Here is a 14,815-nt window from a genome sequence, read left to right as displayed (position 1 = left end):
ATGCAGCAGATCATGTGCAAATCTAAAACCTGGTGTAAGCTTCCACTGACAGTGTCTGGCAGGGTTAATCTCATTAAAATGATCATACTGCCCAAACTTTTATACATTATTCTCCAGTCCCCTGTATATATCTATCCAACATTCTATAGGAAATTGAATAGTGTTCTGTCCTCACTTGTTTGGGCTAACAAACGACCTAGGATACAATTAAATACCCTCACAAGGCAGCGCTCTGATGGCGGCCTAGCTTTGCCTAATTTCCAGATGTATTACTACGCTGCTCAGCTGACCCATATTAGTGTATGGGTGCGGGATTCTGGTGATGATTCTTTGCAGTGTGAGTTCATTCGCTGCTATTTTCCTCACCTCTCTCCTATGCAGGTGCTGCTGAGCGGGAGCATGGCCCGGTTTCTCCCCCCTATTGTCTTTCAGGCCTTAAAGATATGGCGGGCCCTGAGAGACCTCTTAGGGTACGACGACCTGGACCCAGACACCCCCCTTTGGTACTCTGACTGGCTTCCTGAATTGCATGCGCTTGAGGGACGGGAGGTGTGGGCCCCTAGATCTGTGGTCTCTATTTCCCAACTCTATCTAAATAATGTATTCAAATCCTTTCAGCAACTAAAGGATGAGTTTGATTTACCCAACTCCTATTTTTTCAGATACCTTCAACTTCGACATGCCCTCCGGTCCCAGTTTGCAGAGTCCCCCCCACGAATCCTCCCATTTCCCATCAAGACCTTTGTTACTACAATGGGTCGAACTAAGATGGTTTCCCTTGCGTATGGATATCTTCTCACCAAACTCCATACGGACCCTCTGACACGTCTCCGTGGAAAATGGGAGGAGGATATAGGTCTGATGGGTGAGGAGGACTGGGCCCTTGCTCTGGAATACCCTGCTACAGTCACCAAGTCCCTCAGATATCAACAAATCCAATTCTTCATTCTACATAGAACATATATGACTCCAGCTAGACTAGCCTCTTTTGGGACTGGCAGATCTGGCCTCTGCCCTAAGTGCGAGGCGGATATGGGAACATTTTGGCATCTGGTGTGGGACTGCCCAAGACTGCGGGTGTTCTGGTCGGGGGTTAGGTCAATGCTGGAGAGTACGGGAGTGACTGGCGGACTGCTTACCCCACAATTCTGTATTTTGGGGATAGGATGCTCTACTTCTGAGACTGGTCCGGAGGATCTATATGCTCGCAATGTATGTGCCTTGGCTAAGGTTTGCATTGCGAGGCTCTAGATGGCCCCTAGTGGCCCTTTAGTTTCTGCGCTCAAGACCTTAGTTAATGATACAATATTCAAGGAAAGATATATTTACATGAAACAAAACGCTTCAGCCAAATTTGAAAGAGTCTGGTCTCGTTGGCTGGAGTCTCCCCACTCCCACCTGGTCCCTCAATCATAATGGATATCGAAGAGCTATTGTGCCACTGATTTACTGTTTAAGGATGTATGTCTGGATGGTTGCCAGCTGAGCTCTGCGGGTTCGCCTAATTACGTACACGACTGATACGGTCCTGATCTAGATGATTACTCTTCAATATGTTTCTATGTTTCTTATTTCTTTTTTTTTTTCTTCTTTTTTATGTACCCTCTGTTTTTTTTTGGGGTAGTTTAAGGGCGAAAATCCCCCCCCCCCCCAAAAAAAAAAAAAGATATGGGGATTTATATATTGGTTGCGGATGTTGCAGGCTCAAAAGTGCCGATTAACTGTATGCTTTCTGCTCATTTCCTCATGGACACAGTCTAATACTCCACTGTTGTAAACCTATCTCATAAATGAGGATGTGATATATTTGATATATGAGATGTGCCGTTGATGTGCAATGTCTGTAACTCAATCTCCATACTTTTGAATAAAAATTACTTTATTTAAAAAAAGTATCCAACTCGCTGCAAGTAGCAGTGGTGTATAAAATATCACCATAGCAGTTAAACATTGCTCATGTGTGGAGACAGCTGATCCGAAGATCAGCTGTCCCTGTGATTCCTTTCACCGCCGATTACGAACAATCGGGATCGGCAAGTCAGGGATTTTGAACATGCTGTATTTTGCAGATTCCCCAACAGATCACTGATCATTGTTGTCCATCGATCTGTATTTTTGATCGCTGTTCGCTGGTTCAGCATGGGCAGCATAGGGAATCATGGCTCAGATGTGTGCCCGCGTAATGAGCCTAATTCAGAGTTGATCGCAGCAGCACATTTGTTAGCAGTTGGGCAAAACCATGTGCACTGCAGGGGGGGGCAGATATAACATGTGCAGAGAGAGAGTTAGATTTGGGTGGGGTGTGTTCAATCTGAAATCTAAATTGCAGTGTAAAAAAAAAGCAGCCAGTATTTACCCTATACAGAAACAAAATAACCCACCCACATCTAACTCTCTCTACACATGTTCTATCGTCTCCACCTGCAGTGCACATGGTTTTGCCCAACTTCTAACAAATTTGCTACTGTGATCAACTCTGAATTACCCCCAATGCACACTATTCTGCTGCTCTGTGGTGGCCTCATCATGTTGAGCTGAGCCTCTTTGGCAGACCTAGGCTTTTCAGGGTACATAATCACCCTGTCCATCTCGGCACACCTGATTGACTAGATGGTGTAAGATACTTGACTGGATCATTGAAAAAGTTCTCATTGGTCCCGGGTTTCTTGAAATTTATGTCCACTTGTGTGGTTAAAATGCATTATGGCACCCCACAAATCCAGAGTTCCATCAATATGGCTATCTCATGTTTGTCCTAATCACATAACTGCCCTAGCCAACAATGAAATCAGCACATAGGCCAGCACAATATTGTGTAGTTATGGACTAGAAGACAAGAAAATATGTTTTTTCATAATCTGTCTCAGTGATTATTAAAATAAGTAAATAAAGTAGGAATTCACCGTTTGATTATTTAGTTTGACTGCTGTATATCTTAGCCAACACATGTGTTTTCTTGTTTACCTTTCTAGTTGCATTTAATGTATGATCATTAGTTGTAGCTTATGCCTGCTTGGCTCTGTGACCTTTTTGGTATTACATACTATGCTACTCATCTGGTAAGGACCCTTTTGGCTTGAGCAATCTGTTAGTTCACACTCAGACGGTCTGTACACTCATCTTGCTTTAAATGCAGATTGCTGCTTAGATGGCGGTCAACTTGGAGACATATCAAAGAGGGTGTACTCAGGGCCTGATTCTGATTTGGAGGTAAAGCAAAAAAAATGCAAGTCATTTTATATCTGGAACAAACCATGCTGCAATGCAAGCAGAGCAAATACATGCAATTTTTATTCTGTGCAGGGTAAATACTGGCTGCTTTTGCATGTACCCCACAAATGTCAGCCAGCTTTATTTTTACACTGCAATTTAGATTTCTGTATGGACACACCTCTCTCAAATCTAAATTACTTTGCACATGTTACATCTAGCCTTTTTTCCTCTAATTAAAAATCAGAATCAGGCTCTGAGTGCCAAGTGATTTTGTGTGTGAGCCAACTACAGTCCCTCTAGATTTAGTATATACAAATTATTACATGCAAAGAGAGTATAAAGCTCAGAGATTCCATTGAGCAGAACAATACCTGTCACAGCTCTTATTTGTTGCACCATGTTTCTAATGTAACGCTTGCTTTGTGTAATTTATGTAATGCATTCTTTGCAGGCAGACTGGGCTTCCAGCGACTGGATTCAGAGCTGTGTTGCCGCACCATACTGAAGATCATAGGAAAATGTAAGTATAAAGAACGGGATGTGGTTAGCATCCTAGCACTGGAGATTCTGGCGGTCATGTCACCGACGCCGAAATCCTGACACCACTCGGAATCCCAGCGCCGGAACACCGACATCCCGAGGGTAAGTATTGGGCTCCCTGTTTGGGTTAGAACCTGGGTGGGTAGGTTAGGGTTAGACATTAGAGGGGGGGTAAGCCGTAGCCGCCACTCCTCAGAGTCTTAGCCCTAGTTGCCACCCTCTGATTATTAGCCCAAGCCACCACCCCCACTATCTTAGCCCTAGCCACCACCCCAGGTGGGTTAGGGTGGGGGCAGGGGAGGGATAAAATGATCACCCCATCCCCTGTCTGCATTCTCATGGCCGTGATGCCGGTGTCAGTTATGTGACCGCCGGCAACCCGACCACCGGTATCCCGTATCACATCCTAAAGAACACAGTGTGTCTGATTCAGAGATGGACGCTGCTGTATCCCCTCGGTCATTTGTTGCAGGAGTTGCAGCTTTGATTATATGCAAATGCTAGTAACAGCCCTTCCCATGGTGTACAATTGTGCCTCTGAGTGTGCTATGACTGAGGCCCCCACTTTCTTCATCTCTGCATGCTGCAATACTGCTTGTGATTCTGTACATGCCACCATTGGCGCACCCATCACCCAACCTATGGCATCCCATGGCTGTGCGACATGTCCGCCACATTTCCATAACAGGCATGTGATATGGACATTTTTTTTTTGTTCACTCCTAGCCACCTCCCAGTCACCACCTAGGAACGCCCATCACTTTTCTGCCCCATAACTGGTACCATCTGTCCCGATTGCAACAGCAACTTTGTGTGTACACTTTGCTTTCACATTTGATGTAGCAGTTTTCAAACATTTTCGCACATGCGCAATTGCGTTGTGTGCAGTTCGTTAAAATTGCAAATATAATGTAGCATTGCAGTTAATGGCCAATATCTTTTATGTTTTTGAATGCATCAACACAAAAGTTGTTGCTTTTTATCATGAACATTCAAGAATTATATACATCCATTTGCAATTCATATACTTGCATGTCCAAGAATTTCTCTTATTTAGAAATTGACACATAATTCTGTAATAATATTTTATCATAATTTATTTTATCTTCATACGTTTTCCTATTTAATATCCTTTCTTAACCATAATAGTATCCATCCAACATTATCCTTTGTATAGATTTTTTGCTATTTGCACATTTGGGGCTGACACTCCCTACGAGCTGCTTATTGACAGCACATTGATTCTTTTTCTTTTTACATTGTAGAATTAAGGGCCCTACACATTGACCGATCCGCCGCCGAGCTGCCCGACGGCGGATACGGCCGCCGGTCGACCCGGCGGCGGGGGGCAGTGACGGGGGGAGTGAAGTTTCTTCACTCCCCCCGTCACACGGCTCCATACAAGTGCAGACAAATATGGACGAGATCGTCCATATTGGCCTGCATGCACAGCCGACGGGGCACCAGCGATGAACCAGCGCGGGGCCGCGCGTCATTCATCGCTGGTGCCTCCACACTGAAAGATATGAACGATATCTCGTTCATTAATGTGTAATGTGTAAAGCCTATTAGTCTTGCAGCACCAGGGTGGCTTGCAGGCTGCATGTTATTTTTTTATGTTTTTGTTTTTTAAACTATGTATGATAACCTGTATCATGGATATCTGTTGCCTGATTTCTCCTTTATGATATTTGACATATAAATTGCATTCAGGTCCAACCAACCTAAACATTGTTTATATTCCTTTCAATATTATATTAATTTTGCCATTCTACATCAATTGGGGACCTGGCCAACATGGAGCCTCAATCATAAAACTGAGCATAAAGCATATTAACTTCCCATAATCAATATATTATTACCACTTGTTATATTACTACCTTCTTCTGACCCAGTTATATTAATAGCCCCACCACTCAGTCCTTGTTAGTACTGCTGAGTGGCAGCTGGGCACTCATTGCTATGGGAGAAAAGATTCTTTTAAACATAGCCCTGAAGTGGGCCTGTCCAGATATCCCATAATGGAATATTGTGCATGTGGTATAATTAGAGAATAGTGTGCCGGGCACAACTCAGTAGTAGAGAGTATTGCAAGGTAGTATGCTTGCCATAACTGAGTAGCATACAGTATCACAGATCAGAAAATATTAAAACAGTCCAATGCCACTTAAATTTAAGCTCACCGCTGGGGACACCGCTGAACAGCAATAGATGGGAGTTTGGAAACACTTCCAACAGCGGTGAGCTTAAATTTAAGTGGCATTGGACTGCTACAGTACATCTTTTAACAGTTAAAAGCTACTTGCTGGTGACATTAACGATACACTAGGATTCTGGACTTGCTCAGTAATTATTGGCTAAATAGCCGAATCTGGACCCTTTAACACCAGCAACTGAGTTGTTTATTTCCACGAGAGATGTCCATTTGATATGGTTTTTAATTTTTTAATTGATATATCTTATTATTATTAAATTGTGCATTGACATTCTATTTTTTATTGTCTAAATAAATTAGATAATTATGAATATTTAGCGCTCCCTGTGTACACATGTATGTATACATTATTGTAATTTCTCATTGGGTATATGTTTAATCAGTAAATGGCAACCATTGAATATATTAATCTCACACTTAAAAATATTATGTAAATTTGAAAATAGAGGGCACTCACCATACTTCACTTTAAGTAATAAAAACTCATTTTTATTCACCACATGCAGATATTCAATTGATACCAATGAATAAGATAGCAGACAGTTTGGTCCCCATAGGACCTTGATCATGACCTCCAGGTAGTCCAACAGTCCAGTGAGTGAGGCTGACTATCACCTAGTGGCTGCATAAATACTAATGCCAGGCATACTCCAACAGGCATTTTATCTGCCACTGCCAATATCCGGGACATATACTGTGAGATCTCTAACAGTGCATGTCACGTGATATCGGTGCTCTGTCCCCCAGGAGGAGTTATTTCCCCACTTCTTCCCATGTGAAGGAACAGGGGAATGTCAATCATACACTGCCCGATGCGGATGACTGGACACTTACAACATATCGCATCTGAGGAGCATGCTGGATGAACCGGCATGCCCGACCTATCGATATTTACGGATTGGTCAGCCACATACATGCTAAAATTATTTATATTTTCTAATCACTAAAAAATTTTTTTCCAGTATGCATACAGTATGTAAAAACAGCCCTTATAGTAAATTAATTTATCTTACACTGTAATAAAATATATACTGAATGTGAATAAAATGTCAGTTCAAGTTCAATAAGATAATAAAATGTGAGCACTTCACACAAATGTTGAAATAGTCTGTGGAACTACAAGTCCTATAATAGTGTGAATACTTGCATGAGCTCAATGCAGTTTACACAGGATCCAATGTAGATGCTTCAAATCAGCAGTCCGGCTGTGTGTAGTTATTCACCCCAGTGATATATGGTATTTGCTGTTAGCACTGCGGCACCGCTCTCCACTCCAGATTTGGGTAAGTACAGTATACTGCCACTGCTGTAGGTGATGAAGCATGCTCCAGGCTCCACTCTCCAAGGCCACTATATCTGCTGCATCATTCCTCTGCTACCACTGTGACCGGAGCATCATTGATTAGAGTGATGTTTTTAGGAGAGAAATGTCACACACGAGCAGCGGGCAGTGCAAATCTGATATGGCACACCCAGGGCTGGTGCGAAAGGTTCCTTGGCACCCTAAGCAAAACTTCAGCCTACTGTCCTCCCATCCCAACCAACCAACACTGATATGCCCCTCAGGCATTGGCGTATGTATAGTTGGTCCAGGGGGGCCCACACTGCACCCCCTGCACCCATATCATTATACTACCCCTCCAGAGTCCTGTGGCGGCCGGCACTGGTGAAATAAATCACTGGGAAAATGGTGTGACTGCCATTTTCCCGGTGATTCATGCATGCACCGTAGATATGTCCCTGGGAATAAGGCGCAAATGCTAAACATGGCTGGCTTAACATTTATTTCTATTGCAGTTTTAAAACCTTTGATCCAAGATAATAAATCTATCCCATAGAGTCAAAATAATCAGTTTACTAAAGAAGCGTAATTACACTGCTCAAAAAAATAAAGGGAACACTAAAATAACACATCCTAGATCTGAATGAATGAAATATTCTTATTAAATACTTTGTTCTTTACATAGTTGAATGTGCTGACAACAAAATCACACAAAAATTATCAATGGAAATCAAATTTATTAACCCATGGAGGTCTGGATTTGGAGTCACCCTCAAAATTAAAGTGGAAAAACACACTACAGGCTGATCCAACTTTGATGTAATGTCCTTAAAACAAGTCAAAATGAGGCTCAGTAGTGTCTGTGGCCTCCTCGTGCCTGTATGACCTCCCTACAACGCCTGGGCATGCTCCTGATGAGGTGGCGGATGGTCTCCTGAGGGATCATCTCCCAGACCTGGACTAAAGCATCCGCCAACTCCTGGACAGTCTGTGGTGCAACGTGGCATTGGTGGATGGAGCGAGACATGATGTCCCAGATGTGCTCAATTGGATTCAGGTCTGGGGAACGGGCAGGCCAGTCCATAGCATCAATGCCTTCGTCTTGCAGGAACTGCTGACACACTCCAGCCACATGAGGTCTAGCATTGTCTTGCATTAGGAGGAACCCAGGGCCAACTGCACCAGCATATGGTCTCACAAGGGGTCTGAGGATCTCATCTCGGTACCTAATGGCAGTCAGGCTACCTTTGGCGAGCACATGGAAGGCTGTGCGGCCCCCCAAAGAAATGCCACCCCACACCATTACTGACCCACTGCCAAACCGGTCATGCTGGAGGATGTTGCAGGCAGCAGAACGTTCTCCTTGGCGTCTCCAGACTCTGTCACATCTGTCACATGTGCTCAGTGAGAACCTGCTTTCATCTGTGAAGAGCCAGTGGCGAATTTGCCAATCTTAGTGTTTTCTGGCAAATGCCAAACGTCCTGCACGGTGTTGGGCTGTAAGCACAACCCCCACCTGTGGACGTCGGGCCCTCATACCACCCTCATGGAGTCTGTTTCTGATCGTTTGAGTAGACACATGCACATTTGTAGCTTGCTGGAGGTAATTTTGCAGGGCTCTGGAAGTGCTCCTCCTGTTCCTCCTTGCACAAAGGCGGAGGTAGCGGTCCTACTGCTGGGTTGTTGCCCTCCTACGGCCTCCTCCACGTCTCCTGATGTACTGGCCTGTCTCCTGGTAGCACCTCCATGCTCTGGACACTACGCTGACAGACACAGCAAACCTTCTTGCCACAGCTCGCATTGATGTGCCATCCTGGATGAGCTGCACTACCTGAGCCACTTGTGTGGGTTGTAGGGAGGTCATACAGGCACGTGGAGGCCACAGACACTACTGAGCCTCATTTTGACTTGTTTTAATGACATTACATCAAAGTTGGATCAGCCTGTAGTGTGTTTTTCCACTTTAATTTTGAGGGTGACTCCAAATCCAGACCTCCATGGGTTAATAAATTTGATTTCCATTGATAATTTTTGTGTAATTTTGTTGTCAGCACATTCAACTATGTAAAGAACAAAGTATTTAATAAGAATATTTCATTCAATCAGATCTAGGATGTGTTAGTTTAGTGTTCCCGTTATTTTTTTGAGCAGTGTATATCCACAATAATGTCTGAACCACCACCGGACAAGTATGTAAACATAGGTAGTCAAATACCCATACAGAAATAATAATAATACATAATACGCTTAAACAACAGAAACAAAAAATACGTAAACATTAACAACAGTTAACATAATAATGATAAAAAGTACAACATTTTTATAGGACATTTGTGTGTCTACAGTATATATATTAGAAAAATGAACAAAAGATCATTATTACGTAGATTGAAAAAGTTAAAATATGTCCAGATCATTCCCTTTTCCCAAAGCATATTAAAAGGATTATCATCTTTCATTCTACAGGGGATCACAGTTTGCAAAAACTGAAACCACTTTGCTACTTTCTTTAAAAGTACCAGACCTCTATCACCACACCTGTCCAAGGGCCTACCCAATTGAAAATCATATACCGTAAAGTGGAGGTTTGGTATCCATAAAGTGTTTAAAAACTGGTTCATCAGTTGTCTGCTTCATATAGACAAGCAGACGTCCTATCTTGGGTTATTCTCTTGCAAAATGTACTAATGGTTTTGCCCACATACGTCAGTCTGCTTGGACATTTCAGTATATATACAACGTGGTCCATAGTACAGGTAACTCTGCGCGAATCTGAATCTTTTTGGGTTAAGGAAACTGTCTCCGATCATGTAGTGTATTTCTTGCAGAAAATACTGCCCACTCTCATGTCAATCAACCAAGGGGGTCATTCCGAGTTGTTCGCTCGGTAAAAATCTTCGCATCGCAGCGATTTTCCGCTTAATGCGCATGCGCAATGTCCGCACTGCGACTGCGCCAAGTAAATTTGCTATGCAGTTAGGATTTTTACTCACGGCTTTTTCATCGTTCTGGCGATCGTAATGTGATTGACAGGAAATGGGTGTTACTGGGCGGAAACAGGCCGTTTTATGGGCGTGTGGGAAAAAACGCTACCGTTTCCGGAAAAAACGCAGGAGTGGCCGGAGAAACGGGGGAGTGTCTGGGCGAACGCTGGGTGTGTTTGTGACGTCAAACCAGGAACGACAAGCACTGAACTGATCGCAGATGCCGAGTAAGTCTGAAGCTACTCAGAAACTGCTACGAGGTGTGTAATCGCAATATTGCGAATACATCGTTCGCAATTTTAAGATGCTAAGATTCACTCCCAGTAGGCGGCGGCTTAGCATGAGCAAATCTGCTAAAATCCGCTTGCGAGCGAACAACTCGGAATGACCCCCCAAGTTTAGGAGTCATATCAGGAAATTTACAGTTTGTTGTCATCAGCAGGTCTCTCAGGTTCTGGCCACTCTTGATATTTATCAATGGTAGTTGCTGAAACAATTTCTTGAATGCTGCATCTAGCTACATGAGCTGCCAATGCTTTTTAATGGCTTTAGTGGTGGTGTTTATTTGTGTATCGCATTGAACATTCATAATTAATCCCTCGTCTTCAGGGACCACTCTAGATGTGTATACCATATTCTTGGTAAATGTTGTAAGATCTCTATCCACCACGTTTTTTTGTATAACCCTTTGACTGGAAGGGTTTTTCTACCTCTGCAAGTTGGTTCTCCATTATGTCCACATTAGATATAATATACTTTCCCTTTCCCCAGAGCCGGCCCTAGCCAATTTGATGCCCTAGGCAAAATTTTGTCTGGTGCCCCCTAGCATCGCCGCTGGTTCTGCATCTGACCCAGCCGCACTTAGGCAGTGGGGCCCACCGGGGGGGGGGGGGTACACTGTGGGCCAGATCAACCCTGCATAATGGCACACAGTGATGCCCATAATACACATAATGCCACATAGCAATGCACCTTACACATATGCCCCACTTTAGTAATGCTAGTAGCTTTTTTTATATAACTGACTTTTGCTTGCTGGCGTGCTTGCAGACAGTGTGTGCGCCCATGCAGCTCCCTGGATCCATGACTGCGTTTTGTGAGATGGGGGTAGCAGAGTGGGTGCGTGCTTGCGCTCACACCCGTTAAAGGGGCACCCATACAAGGGATGTGACCTCACAGGGTGTGCCATCCTGGCAGGGGAATTTACGGCATGGACTGACTAAGAAATAAAGTGTGGGGAGAACACTGTCCATGTTATGTCCCTGCAGACACCTGGGGTTTGCACAGGGATAAGGGACACAGGATAGCAGGGTCCCCCTCCCCCATGTGTACAAGCAGTATAGGTGATGTCAGGTTTATGTGAAGCAGTCTTCCAAATACACATGTGGTATCATAAGAAGCCATCCAGTAATAACCTTATATAGTCAGTGAAAATGTCACAGGTCCAGGAATTACAGTTACCAGGCTTCTGCTGTCTGTCTGAGGTCTCACAAGTCAGGGGCATTCAAGCATGTCAGAGGAAGTTTAAGGCACAGTGTGCATTTATTTTTATAAATGTAAACAGCAGTGTATACAAGTACTGATTGAATACATTTGGAAAGTCACAGTTAGTTTGCAGACTGTCCCTCCCAGCATGAGATACTGCAGGGACATGCTTGGATGCCCCTAGACATGCTTGGATGCCCTAGGCAAATGCCTAGCCTGCCTATAGCTAAGGCCGGCTCTGCCTTTCCCATTTCTGATCCTAGAATGAATACATTGGGAGGGGATGGGCTTTCAGATTTAAGATTACAGTTTACGGTCAAAAGAGTGCCCTAGGCTTCACATTCCCTTGCTTTATAGGCAGCACCCCCACCTTTGCGTTGTACTCCCACTGCTTAGCTGAGCAGGCAGGTGATGTGGGCAGCTTCCTCTTCTCCTGGGACTGTTCCTTCTCCATTGTTCTCAGTGGGGACATTAAAAACACTGAATGAGTGAGAAACATCACCAGGGCCGGTTCTAGATCATGCAGAGCCCATAGTGAAAATTTCCTTTGGTGACCCCCTTCCTTACGAAAAATGAACATATATGGTATATGGACTCAATCTCACCTAGAGGTCAGATGTACTAAGCTTTGGAGCATGACTGCAACATAGCAGTTAGGTGCTGATTGACTGCTACTTTATCTCTCTCCGAGGCTTATTACATCTCCCCTATTACTCCTGTCTATTCTCATACATGGTCCAGTCGCATTATTATGATCACCAGCTAATAGAGTACGAATGCAGCACAGGATACAGCTAGAAAGGCTTAACTGTAGTTTTAAACACATGTCAGGTAGCCTCCAGGTTCATTTTGATGGTGAACTGCTCCACTCTAGCGCGTCGGTCAGTGCTCACACATCTTTGTAGCCAATTTTCAACTCTCACATCAGCGGCACGTGGTGTTCCGCAGTTTCCAAGTCGGTTATTTGCAATGGTGCCATTTGTCCAGTCACGATACACGTTCACCACAGCAGCACATCACAAACTGCACTGTTTCAGAAATACTGCCACCCATTGCCCGAAAACTGATTATCCGTTTTTGCAACTCTGATAAATCACCCTTTTTAGCCATGACAACAACGATATCCCCTCTGGCATCCAAGTCTGACCCTTAGTCAGTGAGGCCGAAGAAGGCAACACACTGGAGTCCTCTCTCTGCGCTCTTTGCGAATGTCAGACGTGATGACGTTTCGCAATGTGACATCATCACACACAACAGTCAGAGAAGAGAGAGGAAGATACCTTCTTTTGGACCTTTATATCCGTCCTGAGGATGGTGAGTGACCTTGACTGTGCAAGTGTTGGCTTGATGACTGCAGCTATACCCTCGGTGCTGGATGGGTGACTGCTGCTCCCTTCAACACACAAGTGGGGATTTCATTTTGTTCTATAGAACATTGAATTCAGTGATATAGACAGTAAAGATGATAGATCTGCTTCTGCTACCAGATCTCTGGTCAGTTCCAGATGATATATAAATGTTCCACCCATGTTGCCAGAGTTGATTATTTAATATTTGGATACTTTTTTGGACCACCTAACTTGAAATAAAGGGTGAATTCTATAAAAACATACTAACATCCATAACTACATGATATGTTGCATAAACCTATTCATTGACAGAACTTTACAGATTTGAATTCTGTTTATATTTTCTATGTAACCTTGTCCCCAGTTATAAGCTTTATTTTGTGCTGAAGAGTCTGTTATTACTGACAGTACCCCATTCACATCGCACAAATAACCCGGTATCGACACGGCATATTGCCGTGTCGACACGGGTCAGTGTGCGATGTGAAAGCACTTTCCGAGAATTAGCGGGTCGTCTGACCCGGTAATTCAACCCGGTATAAAAGAAGGATTATACCCGGGTTGAATACCGGGTCAGGTGCAGTGTGAATGGGAGCCGCGTCGATGCGACACGGTTCCCATTCACAGCATAGGGAGAGGCGGCGCAGGAGATGAGCTCATCTCCCAGCGCCACCCCCGCCCCTGCTGCTGCTGCTGCGCCCCCCGCTGCTATGGCAACCGACCCAGTATATTGCCGGGTTGGAAAGCCAGCAAAGGAGAGCAAATGCCGGATCCCACCCGGTAAGGACACGTTTCTCTTACCGGGTGGGATCCGGCATTTGCGATCTGAAAGCGGTATGACTGAGTTTGATGTGCTTAGGATTCCGCGTCATCACAACTTTTTTTCTAAACTATCTGCAACTCTGATAGGCTCATCAAACATTTGTATTTGTAGCTCTTTGATATAAGATAGCTTATATTGTAATATTAGACTTGGGGGTATATGCAATTCACGGCGAATCGCGGCAAATTATCGCCGTTTTTAAATTCGACACAATTCGACAGGTGAATTCCGGCAGGTGGCTGCTGGAATTCACCATATTCAATGCAAAACGGATTCGACAGACCCGCGGGCGAAAATCGGCCGATTTGGCGGATTTTGCCGCGATTTAAAAAAACGGGGAAAAACGGGAAAAACCCGGAAAAAAAAATGGCGTGGGGTCCCCCCTCCAAAGCATAACCAGCCTCGGGCTCTTCGAGCTGGTCTTGGTTCTAAAAATGCGGGGAAAAATTGGGCAGGGATCCCCCGTATTTTTAAAACCAGCACCGGGCTCTGCGCCTGGTGCTGGTGCCAAAAATACGGGGGCCAAAAAGAGTAGGGGTCCCCCGTATTTTTAACACCAGCATCGGGCTCCACTAGCTGGACAGATAATGCCACAGCCGGGGGTCACTTTTATGCCGTGCCCTGCGGCCGTGGCATTAACTACCCAACTAGTCACCCCTGGCCGGGGTACCCTGGGGGAGTGGGGACCCCTACAATCAAGGGGTCCCCCCCCCAGCCACCCAAGGGCCAGGGGTGAAGCCCGAGGCTGTCCCCCCCCATCCAATGGGCTGCGGATGGGGGGGCTGATAGTCTTTTGTGATAATAAAAAGATATTGTTTTTTCCAGTAGTACTACAAGTCCCAGCAAGCCTCCCCCGCAAGCTGGTACTTGGAGAACCACAAGTACCAGCATGCGGGAGAAAAACGGGCCCGCTGGTACCTGTAG

General features: G+C 44.6%; 1 protein-coding gene across 3 annotated transcripts in view; it reads left to right on the top strand.

Annotated features, from left to right (window-relative positions):
- The window catches only part of CFAP95 (cilia and flagella associated protein 95), a 127,704-nt gene that overhangs the window by 77,520 nt on the left and 35,369 nt on the right, over nucleotides 1–14,815 (top strand). For 2 of the 3 annotated variants that reach the window (XM_063913899.1, XM_063913897.1), the window contains exon 4: nucleotides 3,665–3,733. In XM_063913899.1, the coding sequence (XP_063769969.1) occupies nucleotides 3,665–3,733 (69 nt within the window). The remainder of the gene's footprint in view (nucleotides 1–3,664; nucleotides 3,734–14,815) is intronic. The other variant, XM_063913898.1, reaches the window with a different exon arrangement.

This window comes from Pseudophryne corroboree, chromosome 1 (genome assembly GCF_028390025.1).
Source record: "Pseudophryne corroboree isolate aPseCor3 chromosome 1, aPseCor3.hap2, whole genome shotgun sequence".
Taxonomy (NCBI): domain Eukaryota; kingdom Metazoa; phylum Chordata; class Amphibia; order Anura; family Myobatrachidae; genus Pseudophryne; species Pseudophryne corroboree.
The sequence above is the reverse complement of the archived record's forward strand: the minus strand, read 5'-3'. Positions and strand labels throughout refer to the sequence as shown.